General features: G+C 41.5%; 1 protein-coding gene across 1 annotated transcript in view; it reads right to left on the reverse strand.

Moving 5' to 3' along the window:
- ARHGAP10 (Rho GTPase activating protein 10) overlaps positions 1-27,592 on the reverse strand; it is a 351,063-nt gene that overhangs the window by 78,080 nt on the left and 245,391 nt on the right. Inside the window, exon 17 of the mRNA XM_011973261.1 lies at positions 27,372-27,531. Within this exon, the coding sequence (XP_011828651.1) occupies positions 27,372-27,531 (160 nt within the window). The remainder of the gene's footprint in view (positions 1-27,371; positions 27,532-27,592) is intronic.

Here is a 27,592-nt window from a genome sequence, read left to right on the forward strand (position 1 = left end):
ATAGACTTTGGAGTTACTGTGTGCCCTTAAATCATATGTGAATGGTGTATACGCATTGGTATGTTTTCAGAAAGTGGGATTATTATCTTTCATTGAATCCTCAAAAGGATGTGAAACATAAAAACTGGTTATCACTGACCTAGAGGAATGAATGGGAAGGCTGCCAAGAATGGGTAGCAATGGAGAATGAAAGACAAATAAAAGGGTTTTAAGTTCCACAGAATGTGGATAAAAACACATAGACTTCCAAAAAAGTTACACTGCGGATCTGTGGCCCTAGAAACGCAGTTCTGCAGGAACCACAGAATAATACGATTACACACAAGAAACAATTCTCATTCAGAGGACCTTTCCACGTCGATCCATCAATAAGTACAGCTTACTCTGTGCTTATTAGCACCTTAAGCACAAATGACCTAATTCCTTCATCAAACTATGAAAATAATGACTAATCCTCTTAGTGGTCATTTCCCCCCATTTCCACCTAAACATAAATGACATTCCACAGAAATCAAGTATTTGAAGCCTTCCCTAGGAGAAAGTTTCAACTTTTACTTATTGTTGGGGCAGGGAAAGACAGACAATTGCCTAAAAATGGGATAACCTACAAATAAATTCCATTTTCAATCTATGAATAAAGCAATGTTGATTCAGCAACAAATTAAAGAGTACAGGAGATGGATATTGAGGATAACATTGAGATTATGATCCACATTTTGAGTTTCTGATGTCAACTGTTTCTTTATATGAACATATACAGAATTACTATCATTCACAAAGGATTATAAATCTTCCCCATAACCTATTAATCCAACTACTTTAGAGATTTAGTTTGGCACAGGCTAAAATCTGTAGCCCATGTGCACTTTTGGTAATTAAGAGTAAGTAATAATGATGACAAACACCACACCAGCTGTGCAAGGATTAACAAGAACTTTCTTGTGCACACAGCCAGGCACCAGCATGTGTGGCTCAAGCAACTATATAAAGCTCATGACTTTATGAAATCAAATACAGGGATTTCCTTTCTTACTCCCACACATTCCAACAGAGACATACATAAGCACTTTTGTGCAATTTAAACTTGAAGCCATCCATGTAGTAATGTTGACTGAAACACTATGCATCATTTAAGCTCAAAAAGAAAAAAATACAGCCTTGTTTTTCTTGGGACAGTAGAAAGACCACAGGGAACTCTCTAACTGTGTGGCTTAGCTGCCCAAAATCCCTTTTGGAAGAAGGCAGGCTATAAATGAATAAAGCAAGCTGTGTGACCTTGGGCAAGTTAATTTCAACTCTCCAAGCTTCAGTTTCTTGCATTGATCTGTAAACTACAGATACATCAATACTATCTATCCTTTCAGGGTTGGCTGTTGATTCAAGGTTTGCATGAACTAGAGCTTGCCCATGTCTGAAACATCAGCTGCTCATTGAGCCTTTAGTGCCTACCCTCTCCCCCAAACAGACTAGAATGCTTAGGAAAAATAATTTTGTATTTTATAATTATATCCATCATATCCCCTGCAGGCCTACTACTGTGAATGGAATAGGTAAATCTTCTGAAGAAACAACTATGTTGACTCACAAAGAAATGCTTAGTACATTAAGTCTTAAAGTTGCAGAAACGGTGTTAACCTGGCTTTGAACAAAGAAAATGACAGGCTCCTTGTAGGTCCAAACTCAAATGATCTCCAGGCCATGCTACTGGGTTTCTACTGTGTCACAGTTGTGCTGCTGACTTTCTCACTAAATATTGGACTTCTAGAAAGCATGACATGCTTTTTTAATCTTTTGTACCTGTTCACATAGCAGCTTAATAAATGTTTGCTGAATAAATTAATAATTGTACACAACGATGCTAGCAACAAGTATCAGGTCATTTAACTATTGTTATGAATAATTTCAGATATACATGCAAGGAAAAAGAATAATATAATGAACTCCTACGTACAACATCAGCTAGCCAAATCAATTACTAACTCATGACCAATCTTAGTTCATCTACATTCCCACCCTTAAAATCATTCTGAAGCAAATTCCAGGCAGAGTACAGATCTTTACAGCTTCCAGTGATCAGGTTTGACTCTGCTCTAGAATTCTAGATAAATGTAGCTCTGTCTTATCAAGAAAAATTTACACAATACTGTATGACAATCAAAAGAATTCATCACTATCTGGTCAAGAAAGAACAAGATATAAACAAAAGCAAAAGCCAAACCCTGCTCCCAAATCATGATGAATTAGGGGGTGCTCTCAGTATGCATAGGTAAGGTATTAGAAAGAAGGTAATTCTACAAATATCTGCATAGGAAGAAGTAATGACTAATGACTAATAATGTCCTGAAGGACAGAGGTGCCTTCTTCAATATGCCCTCCAATCAGTTTCTTTTTCTTTCTTTCTTCTTCGTTCAGGCAGAAGGCTGAATACCAGAGCATCTCAAAACAACGGATGATGGATGTCTTTCATTATTTAAGTAGACTGTCCCATGGTACAGGCTCATATCTTCCATGCCCATTTTAAATGACTTGAAGATGGCTCATGGGAGGAAGAAAATGGCACTAACACTGGATGGCAGAAGGCTAGAAATTCTTTTAAACTTTTATTAAAAGGTTTTTTTGGCCAGGTGCAATGGCTCACGTCTGTAATCCCAGCACTTTGGGAGGCCGAAGCTGGTGGATCACCTGAGATCAGGAGTTTGAGACCAGCCTGGCCAACATGGTGAAACTCCATCTCTACTAAAAATACAAATATTAGCTGGGCGTGGTGGTGGGCACCTGTAATCCCAGCCTCCCAGGAAGCCGAGGCAGGAGAATCGCTTGAACCCGGGAGGCAGAGGTTGCAGTAAGCTGAGATAGTGCCATTGCACTCCACCCTGGGCGACAGGGCGAGACTCCATCTCAAAAAAAATTAAATTTAATTTAAAAATACAAAATAAAAGGCTTTTTAGAGAAAAATCCAGAAGACAAATAGAGGAGGAAGGAGATCTGGGAGGGTTGGTGAGTGTGACTCAGTGTGAAGGGGGAAGGTTGGCCAGATGTACAGGAGAGAGCAGAACAAACGTGGCAACACCTGGCTTCTACAGAAAATGTGGGGACCGAAGGAGAGCATGCAATCAGGCTGAGGGGTGGAAGGAGAATGAAAGCTCGCAGAGCTGACTCTGCCCTCCAGGGTCACTCTCAAAGAGAAATCAACCAACTGGAAAGCTAAAACAAGGAGCGCTTCTGAGGGACTTTTCATCCTGTGCCAAATTAATCCAGTGACATAAGGCTGCGTGGCTTGTAATTTCCTTAACCCGTAATGACCACATTCTTCTGGATTCCCAGGCTCTACACTAAAGTTAATCCTGCACTTTTTGAATGTGGCTGACAATTCGCACTTCACCTATGGACCGGGGAGACCTGCCAAAGCAAAAGAGGAAAGGCTATGAATCTTAATGACAGAGAGCATCCTTGCAGGAGAACCAGAATGTCATCCTCATCCCTGCTCCTAAGTTCCTCACCGCGGCAGTTAAAAGGTACTCAGCGTGCAGAAAAGAGTAAACACAGCAGGCCTGAGCCTGCTATCCTTAGAAAGGCCTGCCTGCAAACTTGAACCTTTTTTGGCATCTGGGAACTTGGCTGGTACACAGTTCTATAAACTGATATAAAACATTCCCTAAATGGTTAGGGTGCATCCCATGTGCCCAAACTGTTTGTACAAAAATGTGTATGGGAAGGTGTCATGCTGAACACCTCCTTGCTTTCTTGGGAGCCTGGAATTTTGGTACACACTAGGTAAATGATGCGCATGTGACTATCTCCCAACAAAAACTTTGAGCACTTAGTCTCTAATACCTGGGCTTTCCTGGACTCAAACATCATCCACTTGGGGCTGCATTTTTGTTGCTGGAGAAGAGTACACGCCGTAAGGCCCTTGCTGGGAAAAAAACATGAGGAAGCTGGGATGTGGATTTGGATTGCTGCAGATGCCACCTGTGTCTCTTTCTCTTATGATCTGGCTGCATATTCTCACTACAGGGCTGCCTTCAATCTAACTGTGAGTGAAACTCTATGTGGAGTCTCACGAGTCCTTCCAGTAAAACTCCAGACAAAGACGTGGCCCTAAGGACCTCTAACATACCCAGAGAAGCAGGCCCTAGACCTAATGGAAAGACTGCTATTTGTTTTCTTTTTTTTTTTTTTTTAAGGTTCAGGGGTACACATGCAGGTTTGTTACATAGACAAATTGTGTGTCACAGGGGTTTGGTGCACAGGTTATTTTATCACTGAGGTGAACAGCACAGTAAACAACAGGTAGTTTTTCTTTTTTATTGAGACAGGGTCTCCCTCTGTCATTCAGGCTGCAGTGCAGTGGTGTGATCATGGCTCACTGCAGTCTCGACCTCCTGGTCCCAAGCAATCCTCCCACCTCAGCCTCCCAAGTAGCTGCGACCATAGGTGTGCACCACAACACCAGGCTAGTTTTTTTTGTATTTTTGTAGAGACAGGGTTTCACCACGTTGCCCAGCCTCTAATAGGCAGTTTTTTCATCCTCACGCTCCGACCTCCCTCGTCCCTCAAGTAGACCCCAGTGTCTGTTGTTTCCTTTTTTGTGTCCATATGTACTCAATGTTTGCCTCCTGTTTATAAGAATATGTGATAATTTTCTGTTCTTATGTTAGTTCACTTAATAGACCTCCAGTTCCATCCATGTTGCTGCCAAGGACATGATCTTGTTCTTTTTGGTACTCCATGGTGTGTATGTACCACGTTTTCTTTATCCGGTCTACCACTCATGGGCATTTGGATTGATTCTATCGAAAGACTCCTATTTGGAGGACCCTCTGTAGAGGTCCACTTCATCAAGTAGCCATGTTGCCCACTCTGACTTTTAGTTATCTTGGAAATCAGAAGATTAATTGAAGTCTAGCAGAACTAGAACTGTCATGCCCCAGTGTGCCTGAGCTAAGACTGTTAGTTAGTTTAGCCATTTTCTGGCTAACATTCATGAGTCAAAATGTTTAGTTAGGTGGGATGTTAGTGTTTGCATTCCAAAGATGCAGGAACTGAGACTCGTGCAAACGCTTACCTATTGGTTATCACCAACTAAATGCAGCATTTGTGCTTCTGAATGTTTTGAATTTGGGAGACATTCATAAGAATTCAAATGAGATAATGAGTTTGCACCATGGAGACCTGACCTGAAGGACAGGGTGCCTTCTTAATCTGCCCTCCAATCAATTTCTTTCCTCTTCCTCATTCAGGCAGAAGGCTGAATATCAGGAGTATCCAAAACAATGGAAGGTGGTTTCTTTCATTATTTAAGTAGAACGTCTTTTGGTAAGGCTCATACCTTCCATGGCCAAACTCAGGAATGATTATTTTAATAGGACCTTTCCTTGGTGACTGGCCCCAGGTGGGGAAACGAACACAGCATCACTGGCAGAATAAAGCATGAGTCTGAGGTGAGGGGTATCTTTACCACCTCTCCTCTCAGTTCCTACACGGAAGCGTGGGGGAAAAGTCAACACTAAAAGGCCACAAAGCCTGACCCTGAAAAAATGTTCTAGACCCCAACTTTTTATGGATCATGCTGCAGCTCTCAGTTTCCCATGCTTCTAGGTTCCTCACCTGAGAGGCCCCCAAAATTCCTGACAGTGTACACACTTTTTGGTGTGTATATAAACATTCAATTTTTGGAAACAGAATCCAAAGCTCTCATCACATTTTTAAAGTGGATCTTAATGTACTAAAGCTTCAAAGCTAAATGGAGGAAAAGGCTGTCAGATGGAGGAGGGAACTGTAAAATGCTACCCGACCAAATGAACGGCAGGCCAGAGGACCAACCAGCCAGGAGATGTGGAAGAATGCAAGGCAAAGACTAGAGACCAAGATGTCAGAAAACATGATCCAGTAAATGAAATTAGTGTAAGTGCAGAGGAAAGCTACTTCTGGTTTAAACTGTGGGCTGAGTAAAGAAAACTGAAAACGAAAGTTAAACAAGTTTTAGCCATAAAATTATGGGAGTCAAACAACAGGCTCAGGTTTGAATGGCTTCAAAGAGCCAGTTTCCACCTAAAACTATGTTGACCAGACACACACGCTCCATCTGTTTTCCTAAGGACTGGGCCTAAGCAGCAGCCAGCCTCAGGGACAGGCAGGAGACACCTGCAGTAAAGGAAATAAAAACTACACTGAGTTAAACCAAACTCACTGAGTAAACTATGTATCTGTAAATTTATTGAACTGCAGGTGCCTCGCACTCTGTATTTTCTCACACTGCTGGAGAGACGATTTGGTTGCAACCAAAACTTTGCCAAAGTGGCATGAGTAAAAGCAGATTTATTAAAAGGAATCGGCAGGAAGTAGAAAGAGCTGGGACTCAAGACTGCCTTGGATTACTAATGAGGCCATGAAGAGTCAAGGCAGCAAGTCTCCACTTCTCACCCCCACCCCCTTCTGCCTCCTGAGGAGCTGCCAGGTTTCTCCCCCTCACTGCCTTTCTCTGTTCTGCCTACACCTGACCCAGCACAGGGTGTCTCAGCCCCAAAGCCCAGAGACAATCTCATAGTAACTGACTCCGTTTACCCACATCCTCATTCCCAATTTCTAGCAGAGAGAATCTGTCTCAGCTCAGATTGCAGTCTGATGATTCATGTGCTTAGTTGTATGTCAGCAGCAGACCCAGAGAAGACAGGCACCAAGCCTCACTAACATGGCAGGAGGGGTCACCTCCGCAGTGAGCAGTTCTCAGGGCGGCTGGGCTGTCGCCTGAAGGAAATACTTGTACCAAATGACTACGGGGCACTACAGACTGAGAAGGGACCCAGAGAAAGGTAGAAAGAGGAAGTGGCTATGAGTCCAGAGTCTAGAAAAATACCCTTCTCCCAATCCTGCCCATCTAGAAGGAGCAAGAAATCATTCCGGAAAAAAACATGTTTTAAAACTTCTCTGCAACAAGTATCCTAGTCTGATGTAAATAGCTATATGATTATAGAAGCTTCAACAGTATATGTATTAATGTATACTTTATCATTCTTAATTACAATGATTTTGCTAAAAGCATGTAGCTGATTCTCCATATATTTGTTTACAGTTTAGAAAACTTAAGTTTTTCATATATCATTATGTGATACTCCACGTTTATGTTTCCCCACTTAGACTACCTGGTATAATTTTAGATTTCTGAAAATATATTTGAGACATCAAAATATTCTGTTTTCACTGATTTAGTTCAATCCACAATAACTCCATATCTGCTGTTTCTGAGGATCAGTGTAGCCTATTAAACGGTGACGACGAAGACAAAAGCTTTTTACCTAAAGTCATTTCGAATAGAAAGAGCAGCAGCAGAGTCCAGGGCTTAAGAATTCCACCTCCAAAGCCAGGCAGCCTGGGTCTGAATCCCACTTACCAATTGTGTGAATTTGGGAAAATTCTTCACCTAAACTTCAGTTTCCTCATTTGTAAAACAGGGATAAAAGTAACGTCTACCTCTCAGAGTTGCTGAGCAGGATCTGAATCATGATGTACTTTACAGAATATAAACACTTAGTAAATGTGAGGCATACTCTTATTCTATGTTAATTATATTGATGTGATTAGATGAGGAGGAGGATGGTAACCAGAGAGGCCTGACACTGTCTGAAGATCCTAGAGAGACTGTCTCGGCTGTGGAGTGTATATCGCCCTGGAGACAGCACACCAAAAGCAGTATGAGGAGAGGGTAGGTGACCAGGGGAGAGCAGTTTGCTTTCCTGTCATTACCCTCCAGCTGTAGAAATCAGTTAACCCCTTGATTTTCTCAAAAAGCAAACAAGTAATTGCAGTCATTTAATATTAAATGTGTATATTTTGCATAAACTTCATCAGATAACAACACTGGAGGGGTTAAGGGACAGGCTTTGGAAACAGAGTGGGTTCCAATCCCAGCTCAGCCATTTTTAGTTCTATGTCTCATTTGGAAACAGCAGTAAGAGGCATGGAGTAGCTCACTTCATCCCTGTAACCACTCCATCAAGGAGGTATTTCCACTTTTCTTATTTCACAGATGAGGAAACTGATAATGAGATAAACAGGTCACTGAAGTCCCTCAAAAGTCATGACATTTTTTTTTCCAAGATGGCAGATGACAGGCTTTCCACATACCTCAGCCACTTGGAAATAGCAAAACAGTGCAAAAAGATAAACTCTGTGAGCTTTCATTAAAAAAGGAAAACAGAAATCCACTTCAATAGCAAAGGACACCCCGGACTCCAGAGAGGAGAAGGTGGGCAAACAGCCTCCACGATGGCGTCTGGCTGGTAAAAGTGAGTGAAGCCTCAATACGTAAGAGGCAGAGGACTTCCCTCTGTCACTGACCTTACCACTAGGGATCTGTGCAACCCAGGTGGAGGGAGAGCACTTTGTTTCTCTTGAGCCTTGGAGCTAACTCGGGGAGAAACTTACAGACGCTGAGACGGAGACACTGAGAAAAGCTACATGTATTTTCTCAGAACCAGGAACGACAGGGGGATGCCATTTTTAATCCAGGCTCATACAAGGCAGTCATTCTTCAGCAATTTGGCAGCATGGTCATGCACACAATTTAGTCTTGGATCAAATATTGCAGCATTTGCTCTGGAACAGGGGAAAGGCCTCCATAGCCAAAACTGAGCAGCAAATATAAAAAGTAACCCAACAGTAGGTACTAGAATTGTGCTCTCCCCCATCACAGGTCCGAAGTAAAAGGAGAGTTGCTGCAGCTATGGTTTGTCTGGGCAATAAGGTTTGCAGACAAAGCCAGCTTGGTGACCTGGAACTGGTTTGCATGTGTCCCTACTGGATGCCCAGCCTCCTCTCCTGACGTTATGGTGCAGCAGGGTCTTCTACACTCCACCCTAGGCAGATTTCCATGCATTCAGAGCATGTGCTCACCTGGATCAGTAGCCTGAGCCACCCATCTTTCCTGTGCAGAGACCGTGACACAGTGAGGTCCTCTCTTTCCCACACCCAGGAGTATCTCCAGGCATTCAGAGCACCCACTTGCCTAGATCTGCAGCCAGAGCTACCCTTCGCTTCTTGTGCAGAGACTGGTGCAGCAGGGCCCTCTCTGCTCCATACCCAAGCAGATCTCCTGGCACCTGGAGGACTTTCTCTCCTGGATGAGATTAGGCAGCTCTGCTGCCTCATGCAGAGAATTTGGGACCAGGTGAGGTTCCCAGCTCCACACCCAGGCACATCTCTATGTGCCTAGTAGCCACCCATTGGACCACTCCCTCAAAGCTGATGCTCGGACCTACCATTGGGGGACGTAGGTGGGCCTGCCTGATCTGGCCTGCCCATCTTGAAGCCCTCCTCCAGGTTGGAGCAGGGCGCTCAGACCACTGTACACTCCACAGATCGGCCCTGAGGCAAGAGAGCTTCCCCAGTAAACAAGAATCAAGCTGTTACTCAACTGTATTGGCCACAGCTGGCTCTTACCCCTAAAAGCCACTTCTTGGCCTGGAGGTTGAATGGCACAACACAGTAAGATATCTGACAAAAGCACACAGCACTCAGGAACAAGCTAAGTTACTGGAGACCACTGCCCCCCTGGTCCTATAGGAGGCAGTGAGCCTGCTCACAAGCCATCACAAAAAGGCTATTTATAACCAAGGAACTTAAACAGACACCTTGCCAGTAAAAACAGCCAGATCTGGAGACCCAACTCTTGGTGTGGTCCTCCCACAAGGGTGGTGGGAGCACAGCCTCCAAAGGCCCCCGTGGGTCAAAGGAAACACAGGCATGGCATTAGCTGCTAAAAGTGGCACCACCACAGCCCTGGAACGAACATGGAGAGGGGGTCATCTCATACTCCATGCCCCTCTACTCAATGTACTGTGGCAGACTTGGTAGTGTGTCCTCCTATTGGGACCTGGAGAGTTTGGGCTGAAAGACACTGCTTCCTGGGGCTTCTCCGGTGGCTCCACCTGCTGAAGGCGAAAGTGCACTGGGGGAGGGTGCTTTTCCTGCTTCTCTGTTGCCTCCCTCTGCCCATTCCCTAGGCAGCTATTACTCTTAAGCGCCATCTACTGGACTGCAGCTTAAACAACACCACCAAACAAAATTACATCCCTACAAGCAACATCTGAGAAAGCCACTGCAGGAACCTATCTGCAACCAAGGAACTCATAAACAGCCTTGGAACTCTGAAAATACTCAGAAACACAGCCAAACAACCACACACAATATGCCCCACAGTAACAGCCCCAAGGGCAAAAACAATAAAAAAAATCAAGAACCCTCATCCAAACAATAGCAAAAAAAAAAAAAAAGAAGAAAACATCAGTTCTTTCAAATGAGAAGAAACCAGCATAAGAACTCCAGCAGTAGAAAAAGCCAGACTTTTGTCACCTTCAAAGGATCCCACTGGCTCCCCAGCAACGGATCCTAACAGGAATGAAATGTGTGAAATGACATATAAAGAATCCAGAATATGGATAGCAAAGAAATGCAACAAAATCAAAGAGAAAGTTGAAATCCAAGACAAGAAACAACACAAAAACGACTCAAGATTCAAAAGATGACGTAACTATGTCAAGATGGAACCAAACAGAACTTCTAGAATTGAAAAATTCACTATAGTAATTTCAAAATACAGTTGGAAGTCTTAATGGCAGATGAGACCACACAGAAGAAAGAATTTCAGAACTCAAAAATCGGTCCTTCGAATGAACCCAGTCAGACAAAATTTAAAAAAAAAAAATTTTTTTTACAAAATGAACAAAGCAGCTGGGAGCAGTGGTTCGTGCCTGTAATCCCAGCACTTTGTGAGGCCAAGGCGAGTGGATCTTTTGAGCCTAAGAGTTCAAGACCAGCCTAGGCAACATAGTGAGACCCCATCTCTACAAAAAAACGCAAAAACTTAGCAGGGCATGGTCATGCGCACGTGGAGTCCAGCTACTAGGAAGGCTGAGGCAGAAGAATCAACTGAACCCAGAAAGTCGAGGCTGCAATGAGCCGTGATTATACCACTGTACTCCAGCCTGGGCGAGAGTGAGACTCTGTCTGGAAAAAAAAAAAAGAGGAAAGAAAATATTTGAGAGATACAAGATTATGTAAAACAACCAAATATATACCTTACTGGCATTCCTGAGAGAAAAGAAGAGAAAATAAGCAACTTGGAAAACATATTTGGGGATAAAATTCAGGAAAATTTCCCCAATCTTGCTAGAGAGGTTAAAATGCAGATATAAGAAATCCAGGCTGGGTATGATGGCTGGCTCACACTTGTAATCCCAACACTTTGGGATGCCGAGGCAGGAGGACCGCTTGAGCCAAGGAGTTCGAGACCAGCCTGGGCAACATAGGGAGATCCCATCTCAACACAAAACACAAAAAAAAAAAAAAAAAAAAAGATTTAGTTGGGTGTGGTGGCACATGCCTGTAGTCCCAGCTACAGTCTCAGGAGGCTGAGATGGGAGGATTGTCTGAGCCTGGGAGGAGGTCAAGGCTGCAGTGAGCCATGATTGCACCACTGCACTCCAGCCTGGGCGACAGAGTGAGACCCTGTCTCAAAAAGAGAAAAAAAAGAAAAGAAACCCAGGGAACTCCTGTGAGATACTACACAAGACGACCGAGTCCAAGGCACATAGTCATCAGACTTTCCAAGATCAATGCAAAAGGAAAAATCTTAAAGGCAACTACAGAAAAGGATCATTTACCTATAAAAAGAAACCCATCAGACTGACAGCTGACTTCACAGTAGAAACTTTATAAACCAGAAGAGACTGGGGCTGAGGCAAAGGGATCACTTGAGCCTGAGAAGAAAAAGCTGCAGTGACCCATACTCATACCCATGCACTTCCAGCGTGGGTGATGGAGCAAAACCCTGCCCTTCAAAAAAAAAAAAAGATTAAAAATAAAAGACACAGAGTGGCAAATTGAATTTTAAAACCAAGATCCGTCCTTCTGCTGTTTGCAAGAGACCCATCTCACATGTAATCACAGCCCTAGGCTCAAAGTAAAGGGATAGAGGAAAATCATCACACAAATGGAATCAAAAAAGAGCAGACATTCCTACTCTTATATATATCAGAAAATATAGACTTTGAACCCACAACAGTAAAATGGGACAAATAAGAGCATTACATAATGATAAAGGGTTAAATTCAGCAAGAAGATTTAACTATTCTAAGTATATTTGTACCCAACACTGGCACACCCAGATTTATAAAACAATTACTTCTAGACCTAAGAGAATACTTTGACAGCCACATAATAAGAGGAGGAGACTTCAACACCTCACTGACAGCATGAGACACATCACAGAGGCAGAAAATGAACAAAGAAATTCTGACCTTAAATTCAACACTTGGCTAACTGGACCTAATAGACATCTACAGAATACCCAACAACCACAGAATAGTCATTCTCCTCATCTGCACATGTAACATTCTCAAATACTGAACACATGCTCAATCATAAAGCAAGTCTCAATATATATTTTAAAAATTGAAATCACACCAAGCATCTTCTCGGACCACAATGGAATACAAATAGAAATTAATACCAAGAGCAAGTCAAAAAAACACACAAATACATGGAAATTAAACAACTTACTCCTGAATGACTTTTGGGTAAACAAAATTAAGGCAGAAATGAAAAACTTCTTTGAAACAAACAAAAACAGAGACATAACATACCAAAATTTCTGTGATATGGCAAAAGCAATGTTCAGAGGAACGTTTACAGCACAAAACACCTACATCAAGTAGAAAGATCTCAAATTAACAACCTAACCTTGTACCTAAAGAAACCAGAAAAACAAGAACTAAACCCAAAGTTAGCAAAAGAAAATAACTAAAATCAGAGCAGAACTAAATGAAACCAAGACCCAAAAAAACCATACTAAAGATCAATGAAATGAAAAGTTGGTTCTCTGAAAGGATAAACAAGATTGATAGGCTGCTAGCTAGATTAACAAAGGAAAAGGAGAGAAGATCCAAACAAGCACAATCAGAAATAACAAAGGTGACATAACAACTGATCCTACAGAAATAGAAAAGATCCCCAGAGACTACTATGAAGATCTCTATGCACACAGATTAGAAAATCTAGAGGAAGCAGACAAATTCCTGCAAACACAGAACCACACAACTTCCCAAAATTGAATCAAGAAGAAAGAGAAATCCTGAACAGACCAATAATGGAGTAATGAAATTTAATCAGTAATTTTAAAAACCTACCACCCAAGAAAAGCCCTGGACCAGATGGATTCACAGCCAAATTCTACCAGGCCTACAAAAAAGAACTGGTACCAATCCTACTGAAAGGATTCCAAAAAATAGAGGAGGAGGGATTCCTTCCAAACCCTGTCTTTGAAACCAGTATCATCCCAACACTAAAAGCTGGAAAAGACAAAACAACAACAAAAAACTACATGCCAACATCTCCAATGAAAACAGATGCAAAAATCCTCAACAAAATACTAGTAAACCAAATCCAGCAGCATATCAGAAAGTTAATTTGCCATGATCAAGTAGGCTTTATTCCTGGGATGTAACAGTGGTTCATCTACCCAAATCAATAAACGTGATTTACCACATAAACAAAATTAAAAACAAAAACTATATGGTCATCTCAATAGACGCAGAAAAAGCATTCGATAAAATCCAATAAGCCTTTATGATAAAAAGAAAAAACCAACAAACTAGGCATTGAAAGAAGATACCTCAAAATAATAAAAGCCATTTATGATGAACCCACAGTCAGCACCATACTGAATGAGTAAAAGCTGGAAGCATTTTCCTTAAGAACTGGAACAAGACAAGGATGTCCACTCTCACCATTCCTATTCAACATAGTACTAGAAGTCCTATGCAGAGCAATCAAGCAAGAGAAAGAAGAGGCATTCCAAATAGGAAAAGATGAAGTCAAATTATCTCTCTCTACTGACAATATGATTCTCTACCTGGAAAACCCTAAAGAAGCTGCCAAAAGACTACTAGATCTGATTAACAACTTCAGCAGAGTTTCGGGATATAAAATCAACATACAAAAATCAGCAACATTTCTTTACATCAATAACATCTGAGCTGAGAAGCAAATCAAGACTGCAATCCCATTTACAATAGCCACACACCCACACAAAAACCTAGGAATATATTTAACCAAGAAAGTGAATGATGTCCATGAGAAGAACTACAAAACACAGCTGAAAAGTATCACAGACAATACAAATAAATGGAAAAAGCATTCCATGCACATAGGTTGGAAGAATCAGTATCATTAAAATCTCCATACTGCCAAAAGCAATCCACAGATTCAACATTTCTATCAAATTGCCAATGTCATTGTTCAGAGAATTAGAAAACTTTTCTAAAATTCATATGGAATGAAAGAAAAAAAAAAGCCTCAATAGTCAAGGCAATCCTAAGCAAAAAGAACAAAGACGGCTTCAAACAATACTACAAGGCTACAATATCCAAAACAGCATAGTATGGACACAAAAATAGACATAGAGACCAATGGAACAGAACAGAGACCCCTGAAATAAAGCCGTACACCTACAACCAGGTCATCTTTTGACACAGTTGACAAAAAACCAGGGGGGAAGGACTTCCTATTCAATAAATGGTGCTGAGAAAATTGGCTAATTATATGCAGCAGAATGAAACTAGACCACTACCTCTCACCACATACAATAAATTAACTCAAGATGGAGTCAAGACTGGAATGTAAGACCTCAAACTATAAAAATTCTAGAAAACCTAGGAAATACTCTTCTAGACAGTCGCCTAGGCAAAGAATCTATAAAGACCCCAAAAGCAAATGCAGCAAAATCAAAAATAGACAAATGGGACTTAATCTAAAGGGCTTCTGCACAGCAAAAGAAACTCTCAACAGAGGAAACAGACAATCTACAAACTGGGAGAAAATATCTGCAAACTATGCATCTGACAATGGACTAATTTCCAGAATCTATAAGGAACTTAAACGAACAATTAAGAAAAAACAGCCCCATTAAAAAGTGGGCAAGAGACGTGAACAGACACATTTCAAAAGAAGACATACAAATGGTCAAAAAACATGAAAAAAATGTTCAACATCATTAATCTTCAGGGAAATGCAAATTGAAACCGCAATGAGATACCATCTGTATTAGGCCATTCTCACACTGCTGTAAACAACCACCTGAGACTGGGTAATTTATGAAGAAAGGGGGCTTAACTGACTCACAGTTCCACAGGCTGTACATGAAGCATGGCTGGGAGGCCTCAGGAAGCTTACAATCATGGTGGAAGGCGAAGGAAAAGCCAGCACATCTTACTGGGGTGGAGCAGGAAAGAGTGAGCAAGCAAGGGGGGAAGTGCCACACACTTTCAAACCATCGGATCTCAGAAAAATTCACTATCATATGAACAGCATAGGGAAAATCCACCCCCATTATCTAATCACCTCCCACCAAGTCCCTCCCTCAACACTGGGGATTACAATTCAACATGAGATTGGAGCGGGGACACAGAGCCAAACCATATCGCCATCTCACACCAGTCAGAATGGCAATTATTAAAAAATCAAAAAATAAGATGCTGGTGAGGTTGTGGGAAAAAGAGGGAATGCTTATACACTGTTGGTGGGAATGCAAATTAGCTCAGCCCCTGTGGAAAGCAGTTGGACATTTCTCAAAGAACTAAAAATAGAACTACCATTCGACCCAGCAATCCCATTAATGGGTATATATCCAAAACAATAAATGAATAAATCATTCCACCAAAAAGACACATGTAGTACTTGTATGTTCATTGCAGCATTATTCACAACAAAGACATGGAATCAACAGAGTGCCCGTCAGTGGTGGACTCGATAAAGAAAATGTGGTACATAAACACCATGGAATACTGTGCAGTCATAAATTAAAAAAACAAAATTATGTCCTTTGCAGCAACATGGATGCAGCTAGAAGTTGTTATCTAAGTGAACTAACACAGAAACAGAAAAACAAACACTACATATTCTCAAATATAAGTGGAAGCTACATCTTAGGTTTACACAGACATAAAGATGAAAGTAATAGACACTGGAGACTCTAAAAGGAGAGAGGGAGACAGAGAGAGAGAAGAGAAAGGGTGGGGAAACTTCCTATTGAGTACTATGTTCACCATCTGGGTGACAGGATCGAAGCTCCAACTTCAACGCCACATAATATATCCCTGTAACAAACCTGTACCCCCAAATCTAAAATAAAAATGGGAAAAAAAAGTCACACAGTTGGGTGGAGCTGAGATTTCAACTCAAGGAATTCCACTTTAGAGCCCACGATGCCACATTATACTATACTGTCTAAGGAATGTTTTAATTAAATGTCATATAAGGAGCCCAGCCTAGTGCCTGGCACACAATCATCTTTCAATCAATGTTAGCTATTATAATTATTATTGCTCCTCATTTTATCTTGAGAGATACAAGAGAGACAACTCTAAAAGCTTTACAAACAAAAAAAAAGGTGAGCACTAGCTCAAGGCAAAAACCCAAGCCCGTATATAGCCCACACTACCCTCCCTACTCAAGAAAAGGCCTTGATGGTGCCTTCCCTGGAGCCAACCTACACACACGCCACCACACTCGCCCTCTCATTCTTTCCTTCCTAGCTTCCCTTCCACGTACTCTTTGTGTTCCTGGGAATATAAACAACCTAAAAACACAAAGAAGAAAAGGGTCATATTCTTCACCACCATATTTTATTCTGCAAATACTGATTGAATGCCAAGTTCTAAGCATTGAGCTAGGCTCCGAGGAGCTGTCTTTGCAGCTCCACATTTTCAGACACTTGGGCAGAAAATTTCAGAGTGGGCAGGACCTCAGAGGCCTGCTAGCTTTCTTCCACCTCAGTCCCATCCCTAACATGAACATGTTCTCATTATTGTAAATATTATGAAGTTCTTCCTTCTACTGAATCAAAAACTCACCTCCTGGCAAGGACTGCTCACTTGTACTCAGTACGCTTTCTTAGACAACAAAGAATAAATCTATGCATCCTTTATACTGGAGCCTTTCAATTTCCCAGTGCTTTGTCTATACTGGGCACTAAAATGATGCAGAATGACTCTCTTCTCAATTTGCTCTTATCAAACCACTCAGGTTCCAAGGGAAAATACAATCTACCATTTACAGAGCCACATGACAGCAGAAGCTTCCAATGCCACAGCTAAAGAAAAACAGAATAAAGAGGACAATGTCATTATTATTTTCCTTCTCTCCTTAAAGGAAAGAGAAAGGAAGACAAAGTTTCCTGTGCTTTTAAAGTCTCCTTTTAAACACTCCAGAAAATGCAAAGCCCTGCTGAGAAGGGAAACACACACACACACACACACACACACACACACACACAACAGTAAAGTTTTCATAGCAACGCCAAATAAGTCAACATTCATGAAAACTGGCAGTGGGGGGCAGTCTGAAAATTTGTCAAATATTCTTGCTATGGGGTTTTGACTTCTACACTGAACAGTCAATACTCAGGCAGACACAAAGCTTTTAGTAACTTTGCAGCTTTATTATTGCTGCTGCTATTGTTGTTGTTTAAGACATTTATTTTTCCCTCACATAAAAACTAGTGCTGCCTAGCAACCCAGTGCCAGCAAAGCTAAATCAAGAAGCATTTTTGGCTAGATGTTTAAGAGATTTCTTTTTCCCATTAAATGGCAAGCATGCTGTAAGACTGGAAGACTCTTGGACTTGAAGGAAAATGGTTTGGATACTACTCACTCAGTCGCTTTATATATTAAAGAATGACAGAGACCAACCCACAGAAGAGGGATAGGACATATATTGTGTTTGTAGCCACAGGAATGGAGCAGTGGATGCTCCTTATCAAAAACAGTCCATATGTGGCTGTTACTGGGAAAGCAGCAAGTTGAGACTGAATGGGAATCCAATTACACCAATGAACCTAGGAGCACCAAGGCATCCTATTGATTGTGGCAAAGAGAGGTAGATGCAGGTCATAAAGTTGGTTGCAGGGTTAACAAGAGTAAAACAAAGCAGTGTGATACGCCTCCATATATGCATGTAACATTATTCTGGTGATTACATTGGACACTGCTATGGTCTGACTGCATCCCCGAGAGTACATACGTTGAAAACGTAATCCTCAATGTAATAGTGTTGACAGCTGTGGGCTTTAGGAGGTCATTAGGTCATGACGCCTCTGCCCTCACAAATGGATTCATGTTATCTCAGGCATAGGTCTGTAATCGAGAGTGGGTTCGTTAGAAAAGCAAGTTTGGCCCTCACTCGCTTGCACATGCACTCTCTCTGTCACTCTTTTGTCACAGTTCTCTTGCCTTCTGCCATGAGACGAGACATCAAGAAGGCTCTTGGCAGAGGCAGCTCATCAGCCTTGGGCTTTCCAGCTTACGGAACTGTAAGAAATAAAATCTCTGTTCCTTAAAACTTACCCAGTCTCAAGTATTGTTATAGCAACACAATACAGACTAAGACGTATGGAAAACACATATACCCTTCTCCCTACTGCTCTGTCTAGGTTCCTCTGTGACTGGAGGACACAGGATACTCAGGGACTTTGCAGCACATGTTGCAAACAAGGATAAATCAAAGTGCCATAAAGATACCTCTGGACAGTACAAGGCCATCAGCCATTTCGACAAAGCAAGACCACCACAATGGCCTTCACTGTCACACCAAAAAAAATGACACATTCTATCACAGTCCCTATTACAAAGGCAAAAATGCTTATTACAAAGTTATAAAGAATCCTTGTCCAGGAAATGTTTAATGTACATGAAATTTAATTCTCCTTTGGCACAAAGTTATCCACAAAAACTATAATACATAAAGGCTATGATATGGTTTGGCTGTGTCCCCACCCAAATCTCATCTTGAATTGTAGCTCCCATAATTCCTACATGTTGTGGGAGGGACCCAGTGGGAGATAACTGAATCATGGGGGCGAGTCTTTCCCGTGCTATTCTCATGATAGTAAGTCTCGTGAGATCTGATGGTTTTATAAAGGGGAGTTTCCCTGCACAAGTTCTCTTGTCTGCCACCATGTAAGATATGCCTTTCACCTTCTGCCATGATTGTGCAGCTTCCCCAGCCCTGTGGAACTGTGAGCCCATTAAACCTCTTTCATTTGTAAATTTCCCAGTCTCGAGTATGTCTTTATCAGCAGCCTGAAAATAGACTAACACAGGCTAATACTAGAAAAAAAACCTCCTGACCATCAGGAAATCAATGAAACATCAGAGCACACTGAAGCACCACACAAAGCTAAGGTCAACCAAAGCACCAAATTTTACAAATCTCATTGAAAATCCAATTAAAACACTCAATAAGATCAATCTAATCTGAATTTTATTATATTAAGTAATTCTGAGAGTAACATTATATTCCTTACTTTATAAATTGCCAACTTTTCAGTATTAAGACAGATATTAGAAGAAAACTACCCTGATTAATATGGTCTTTGACGCTTTTCACAGGCTCTTCAGAATCTTCAAGGGCCCTTAGAAGTTGGGGGAGATGAGGAGGGAGTCAAATTATAAACATGAGTTTTTATTACATTATAGTGTATCAAATATAAGAATGAGGTATATGAAAAGGTTCTCAACATCACTAATCATCAGAGAAATGCAAAGTAAAACTACAATGAGATATCATCTCACCCTAGTTAAAATGGCTTTTATCCAAAAGTCAGGCAATAAAAAATGTTGGCAAAGATGTGGAGAAAACAGAACACTCTTGGTGGCAATGTACCCCTATGGAGAATAGTTTGGAGGTTCCTCAGAATATAAAAACAGAGCTACCATATGATCCAGCAATCCCACTGCTAGGTATATACCCAAAAGAACCGAAATCAGTGTATCAAAGAGGTCTCTGCACTCCCATGTTTATTGCAGCACTACTCACAATTGTCAAGATTTGGAAGCAGCTTAAGTGTCTATCAACAGACAAATGGATAAAGAAAATGTGATACTTATACACAGTGGAGTACTATTCAGCCTTAAAAAAGAATGAGATCCTGTCATTTACAACAGCATGGATGGAACTTAAGGTAATTATGTTAAGTGAAATAAGCCAGGCACAGAAAGACAAACTTTACATGTTCTCCCTTATTTGTGGGAGCAAAAAAATAAAACAATTTAACTCATGAAGATAGAGAATAGAATGATGATTACCAGAGGCAGGGGAGGGTAGTGAGCAGTGGCAGGGGGAGCGGTGATGGTTAATGGGCACAAAAATACAGTTAGATAGAATAAAATTCAGTATTTGATAGCACAACAGGATGACTGAAGTCAACAATAATTTCTTATACATTTTAAAATAACTAAAAGAGTATAACTGGATTGCTTGTAACACAAAGAAGGGATAAACGCTTGAGGTGATGGAGACTCCATTTCCCCTGCTGTGATTATTACACATGGCATGCCTATATCGAAATATCTCATGTACCCCATAAATATATACACCTAGTATGTACCCACAAAAATTAAAATAAATGACTCAATCTACACAGACTCAGCAACTCCTGAGAAGGTTCATCCCCTGTTTAACTAAGTTCCTTTAAAGAACTCCTTACCTCAGACATGAGCTAACAGGTCACGAGACTCTGAAGGTAATCAGTGAGCCATGTAACACTCAGGTGCTAGCGGTCCTGCTCTGTCCTTCCCCTCCACATCTATTCTGGCTTTTCCTCCTGCTTTATTCTTGTCATATGACAAAAACGACAACAAAAAAAAATTGACACTGAATATCACTCATTCTGGAACACTCATTCACGTACACCTTACAAGTTGATCTCCACTCTGGCTCTCAACAGAAATGTCACCATTAGGCCAGGTGTGGTGGCTCACGCCTGTAATCCTAGTACTTTAGGAAGCCGAGGCCGGAGGATCACTTGAGGTCAGAAGTTCGAGACCAGCCTGGCCAACATGGTAAAACCCGATCTCTACTAAAAAATACAAAATTAGCCAGGGATGGTGGCACACGCCTGTAATCCCAGCTACTTGGGAGGCTGAGGCAGGAGAATCACTTGAACCCGGTAGGCAGAGATTGTAGTGAGCCAAGACCACGCCACTGCACTCCAGCCTGGGCAACAAGAGTGAAACTCCATCTCAAAAAAAATAATAACGAAATGTCACTGTTGAAAGAGTTCACTCACACCACTGGTTCATGAGCTCACATCACTTGTCCGTCCTCATACTCGCCCATCTCATGGGACCTATCTGGTATCCTTGACAACGCCCCCAGACAACCCTGACACTAGCACTGACCTGATCCTGCCTGGGTTTCTTCTGGCTCCTCTATTACCCCTAACAGGAAAATCTTGGTGTTTCTCAAGGATATTATTGTCTTCTCCTAGTGATGAAAAGCAAGGGCTTTGGGGGTCAATCTCAGTTCAAACCCAAGCATTGCCACATTTACTACCTGTGTACTCATGAGCAAGTTAAGCTCTCACCTTCACTTCTCTCAGATGTATAAAGAGATAATACACATAATAAGCATTTTACAGCCGTATAGGGATACTGTGACATACATTTATGCAATAGGAATTTTATGTTTGATGTTTTTTTTTTTTTTTTTTTTGAGACAGAGTCTCGCTCTGTTGCCCAGGCTGGAGTGCAATGGCGCGATCTCCGCTCACTGCAAGCTCCGCCGCCTCCCAAGTTCATGCCAATCTCCTGCCTCAGCCTCCCGAGTAGCTGGGACTACAGGCGCCTGCCACCATGCCTGGCTAATTTTTTTTTTGTATTTTTAGTAGAGATGGGGTTTCACCATGTTTGCCAGGATGGTCTCAATCTCCTGACCTCGTGATCCGCCCGCCTCGGCCTCCCAAAGTGCTGGGATTAGAGGCGTGAGCCACAGTGCCCGGCCTAATATATGTATTTTTTATGTGTATGGATACACAAAGAAGCATCCACATACACTAGAATTACATTAACACCCTTTCTAGTAGACCCAAAGCATGTAGCATCATGAGCATCCAATAAATATTTTCTTATGCCAATCTCATGTCTTTATACCTTATGTTATACTTTCTACCTCTAAATTCACTCATAAGTTTGAGTGCCACCTCTCTGTCTAATGGACTTATCTTGAACAGATAACTATAATCCACCATGTGACACACTGAACTCATCTTACTCCTCCCCCAAACCCCTTTGCTCCTTCCTTTTCTTAGTGACACCCATTTTGTCCCAGGATTGAATCTCTATCACACCTTCCCCAAGACCCCTTACAAAACCAGTCCCCGGGTTTTGCCTATTCCACCTCACCAAATGATGCTGTCCACCCTGGAACTCCCCATTCTCACTCCCATGTCCTTGGACTATGCCAAATAACCTCTCTCCTAGCCTTTCATTCCTCTACTTCCTACTGCAAATCCTGCTGTCAGATTAAGTTTTGTGAAGCAGTTTACTTGAAAACCTTGAGTGGTCCCAGTACCTATAAAAGTAAATGCAAAAGTCCTAAAGCGGCATTCTCAACCTCCCACACCTGGCCCCAATCTCTTTCCAATCTCATCTCCTGCCATTTGCCCATGTTCCAACAAGAGCTGCGTTCCCAGAACACGTACCTCCTCTTTGTGTTTCTCTGACTACATGGTCTCCCATACCCGAAATGTCCTCTTAAAACATCTCCACCTGTTCAAACTCCATTATAAAACTGATTCAAAGCACTTACTGGGGAAACTTTCCAGATTCCCTGCAGTTGAACATAAACTCTCCTCTGAAGCTGCCGCCACTTTCTCGCTCATTCTCTCTCTGTCTCTCTTTCAAAGTACTTATCCTCTGCCATATCTTGTAGCTACTTTTGGACATTTCTTCTTTCCCCTACTGGACTGTCTTTACTTCCCCCAAATCTCACACCATGAATGACTCACAGCAGGCACTGGGGGAAAAAAATGCGCCAAATTAATGCATGACAAGTATACTCTGTTAAGAACAGAACTTATGCAAAAGTCACAAATCCTAAGGCACAACCCCAATTTGAAAATCCTTGAAAAGTTCACAGCACCCTTTGCCACCTGGGAAATAAAATTTTCTCATTTACAAAGGAAGAAAGACCTTGATAATGTTTTGGCCCAGGAACTTTTTATTTTTTTTAAGTCTTTTTTTTTTTTTTTTTTTGAGACGGAATCTCGCTCTTGTCACCCAGGCTGGCATGCAGTGGCGCAATCTCAGCTCACTGCAACCTCCGCCTCCTGGATTCAAGCAATTGTCCTGCCTCAGGAGGCGCCTGCCACCATGCCTGGCTAATTTTTGTACTTTTTTTTTAGTAGAGACAGGGTTTTGCCGTGTTGGCCAGGCTGGTCTCGAACTCCTGACCTCAGGTGATTCACCTGCCTTGGCCTCCCAAAGTGCTAGGATTGCAGGCGTGAGCCACCGTGCTCAGCCCACATCTTTATTATGTGTAAAGGAAGCTAAAACATATTAATTAAGTCTCCTATAAAGTATACGCAGATTTATAAAAACAGCAAGGAGGCTAGGAAAAATTGTGATCTCCGAAGCAGATTAACTAGGGGCCTTTTTCTAACTCCAAAATTCATCTAGAGCAATCTTGCTTTAATTACACGTTGAAGTTTCCTCTTTGCTTTACTGACTTTCCTGGAGTCAACAATTTTCACATTCCTAGGGAGGAAAAACAAATAACTGAGGAAAAGAAAATGACTTCCTTCTCTTGTCATTTTTCCCCCTGTCAGAGTCACTTTCAGTGACACACATAGGCCTCTTCCTTTCCTCCCCCAGTTTAACCCTCCTTTTTTGCCCCTCATCCATTACTGTAATGTTTGCCTTTCTCAGACTACTCTTTTAAACTTTTCCTGTCCTTACTCCCTCTCTCGTTTTCATCTTGTCCTGAAACACTAAGAGGGACTAGATCCATCCCTCCCCACTCTACAGTCAAATGTTAGGATCCTCTGGAGGGTGCACTTAGGTCAGTTGTTAGGGAAACCTGTGGCTAACATAGATCCAAACATCCATATGAAGTTTTTCTGCACAAGCACCCTTGTCAGCAAAAATATTCTTCCTCAGAGCAGAGCCTGGACTCTGCAGTGAAGTCCGACTGAGCAGGAACAAAGAGCCAGGAGTGGGAGTAGAAGTGTACAAGGATGAAATGGAAGAGACAAGGCGAGGTAATGGGGAAATTTAGGTTCTCAGAACTGTTAACTAATTCAAACTGACATCCCCCATCTCTAACCCCCCAACCCTGCCACACAACCCTGCTTCCAACCCTAAATCCATGCACACAGTGGAGAATCTGAAACTCGATGTCCATTCCTCCCTTCTGAATAGAAAGCCTGAGCACTTAATTAATGTTGGCTGTGCATTCATAGAACCATCTAGCCACAGAAAGGGAAGAGAAGGAAAACCGAAAGACCTCTGCTTAGCTCTATAAAGCTCTGAGAGCGAGGCCACTTTTGTCTGCTGTAACTATTATAACTGGCTCGCCAACGCTACTGGAAAATTCCTGCAAAATTTATTAACAAGGTGAAAGCGGCACTATCTACTTCCCAGCAGACAAATCATGTACTTATCTCCCCAGTTTCAAAAAGGGAAGAAAACAGGCAGTTGCAGCATGAAATGGAGATCCTTTTATCCAAGACCAAGACCCAGAGCCAGTATTTTCACAAATAAATTGCATAAAAGTTTCCTAATTAGGATGTAATCAAATGATTGTTGAGCTACTGTAACATTGTTTCAAAGCTTGTAGTCTAATTATTCTTCTTTCTAAAACTGAATAGTAGCCATCTTTCCATGAGCTGTCTGGATGGATTAATGCACACTAATGAGGCTTAATGACAGTTTGACAGGATCATAAAAGGAGGCATAAATTCACCACCACTGGCCAAAAAAAAAAAAAAGAAAAAAAAAAAAGGCAAAACAAAAATTCTTACACCCATAACCAAGCTGCTTTTACCATAATGGTAAAAAAAATCCCCAATCGGCTTTCAAGCGTATCTTTTCCATGAGAACCAACATTAGCAACAAGCTGGAACTGCTCCAGCAAACAGCCAATGCAACAAGTACCCAAGAAATACTCTTGCTATGCCTTCCCCAAAGGGACTACATTTCTGTTTGCCTGTCTCTTTCCCAGTCCTCCAACCCCCTCAAAATGTATTGAATTCATTATTTCATTCCATAAATATTAACTGAACACCTAATATGTACCAGGTATTACTATAAGTCAACAAAAAGATCTCTGGCCTCAAAGATCTTAGCAGGGAGAAATAGACAAGTAAGAAAATAAGTTATGTAACATGTTAGACTGGGGTACGTTTATGGGATCCAAGTTCCAAAACATGGCTTCCACCCCCAGATGACGACCTGCTTTCCCACAGGAGCTGGAACATTCATCTGCACATCCGGCACCTACTACATGTCTGGCATATGATGCAATCTCAATTTTAAAAAACCTTTTAATAAACAAATGAATGACCAAGCATTCTAAGAGTTTTCCAGCTCCCTATCTTAGAGGCAGAAGTCAGGAACGTTATTAGCAAAGTACTCATCTACGGTGACTGAATGAAGAAAAATATACATATATAAATTCTTGGAAGAAAATAATGTGGTTTTTAAAGTCATGTTTCCCCTTGATTACAGAGAAACAAGTAAGAAAGCAAGTTACTTAAGAGATTATTCATTTTAAACCAGAAATACTTAACCTACAGTCCACAGATTCAGGAATGCAGGTGAGCCCACTGAAATTGTGAAAAACAATTAAGGGGAAAGAAGGATTTATGTGCATTTATCTGGGTTACTAACAAAAGGGTTAATAACTTTTGTCAGCTTCTCAGTGGTCTGTGATCTCAAGAAGATTGAAAAGTACTGCCCTGAAGAATAAGTGTTTTTAAAAACTATATTTACATCCTTATAAAAATAAAGGTACACTTTTAGCTATGAGTCACCATCATCATTTTTCTTAATAAGTGGAAGCTTTACTTTGAGGGGGCTTGAGACAGCGGGAGAGAGGCAGGCCCTCAAAGTGGTCCTAATTGAGAACAGCACTCCAAGAGCATCCTGAAACCAATTTTTCCATATGTTCCCCCACAGATTATCTCACCCCTACTTATAAATGAAGCCCAGTTAAACTGAATAGACACCAGCTCCTTGCAACTCTGAATTCAAACACAAACTGGCATGGGCCAGCTCTAACATCAACAAATGCCATGCTCTCAGAATGCTTGGTCACTCATTTGTTTATTAAAATGAGAAATGTTTTAACTCTTATGAACAAAACCTTCTCAAATACTAATGAAAACTTCTTTCGTGTTCCAGACTGAAGTCCTCTCCTCAGTTCTTAAGAAGAGACGCTTCCTCCCTAGATCAGCAGATCTTCTTGCTGGCTACTTATCAGAATTCTTGGGAAGGCAAAAATTTAACAGAATACACACAGCTATGCAGCCACTTAAAAGAGTCCCTCAGGTGGATTTTCAGGGTTGAAAATTATTGCTCTAGATTGGGGGATCTGCAAGGCTTTTCTGTAAAGGACCAGACAGTACACAGTTTTGCCTTGCGGGCTATCTGGTCTCTTGTAACTACCAGACTCTTTTGTTGTATTGTAAGATTAGCCATAGACAATATGTAATCAAGGAGAAAATAACAGTAATTTGGGAAAGTGACCCCAAAGTGACAATCATGAACAGTACTTATTTCTAGTAGTTAATATGTCGAGTGGGTATGGTGGGAGGGAAGAGTATATTAAAGCAGTTTCTGCTCACCCCAACGTGGATCTCCTGAGTCAACCCCATCCACCACACCCCAGGAATATGTACCCTTCCCTGCTGCCCAGATGCAATGCCTAAGCCTATTTGAAGAGTTTACCCTTCCCCAACTTCTCCTCCTTTACGTGCCATTCACAACAGCTAGGTGTAACCAGAAAGATTCTTTGGAAGGCAGGCAACTTTCCCGGGTGCAGAGCAGGGGCTGGCCTTGCTGCCCCTCAACCCCTACTCTCAATGATGCTCATGGTCTTCTGGCCCCATCTCACATCCTTTCAACCTTATTTGCCTTATTTTCTCTTGTAAGTTGCAAAGCCCTAACTTCCTCAAGAGTACAGAGTTGTTGTGCCACATGGAATTTGAGTGAGAAATCCAAAGATGGGAATAAAAGCAACAAAAGTCCTAAACAGTTCACAATTGCCTTGATACTCACTTGCATCTGGATTAAATGCTTCCTCATTAAACCAGGGAGATAACAAAAGACCAGATAAATTTCACATTTATGGAACTCCATCAGAAGATAGAAGCTCAATGAGAACTTCTTAGAACCAAGTTCATCATAGTGAGAATAAAAGAATTTTTTTAAAACAGAGAGAGAGAAAAGGGAAATCTAAGAGGATCGTTGTGTAGTACATGGCGACAAGCTAAAAACAAAATCTCTTAAAGAAAAAAAGAAAAAAAAGAATTTTACCTTTTCATGGTTTTCAATTAAGATTTCCACAACAATATTCTGAAACTTCAAGTCCATGAGGGCAGCGACAGTTTCTTCCTGTGGCCTCATCAGAGTTGGTCCAAACACCACTCCTAAGTTTGCCACGGTCATCAGGTTCTGCTTGGAGTGATTTGAAACGCTGAAATTGGTAAGGGGGGAGGAATCTGTTTAACCAAAGGAGCAAAAATTGTGGACTGTAA

This window comes from Mandrillus leucophaeus, unplaced genomic scaffold (assembly GCF_000951045.1).
Source record: "Mandrillus leucophaeus isolate KB7577 unplaced genomic scaffold, Mleu.le_1.0 Scaffold136, whole genome shotgun sequence".
In the NCBI taxonomy this organism is placed as follows: domain Eukaryota; kingdom Metazoa; phylum Chordata; class Mammalia; order Primates; family Cercopithecidae; genus Mandrillus; species Mandrillus leucophaeus.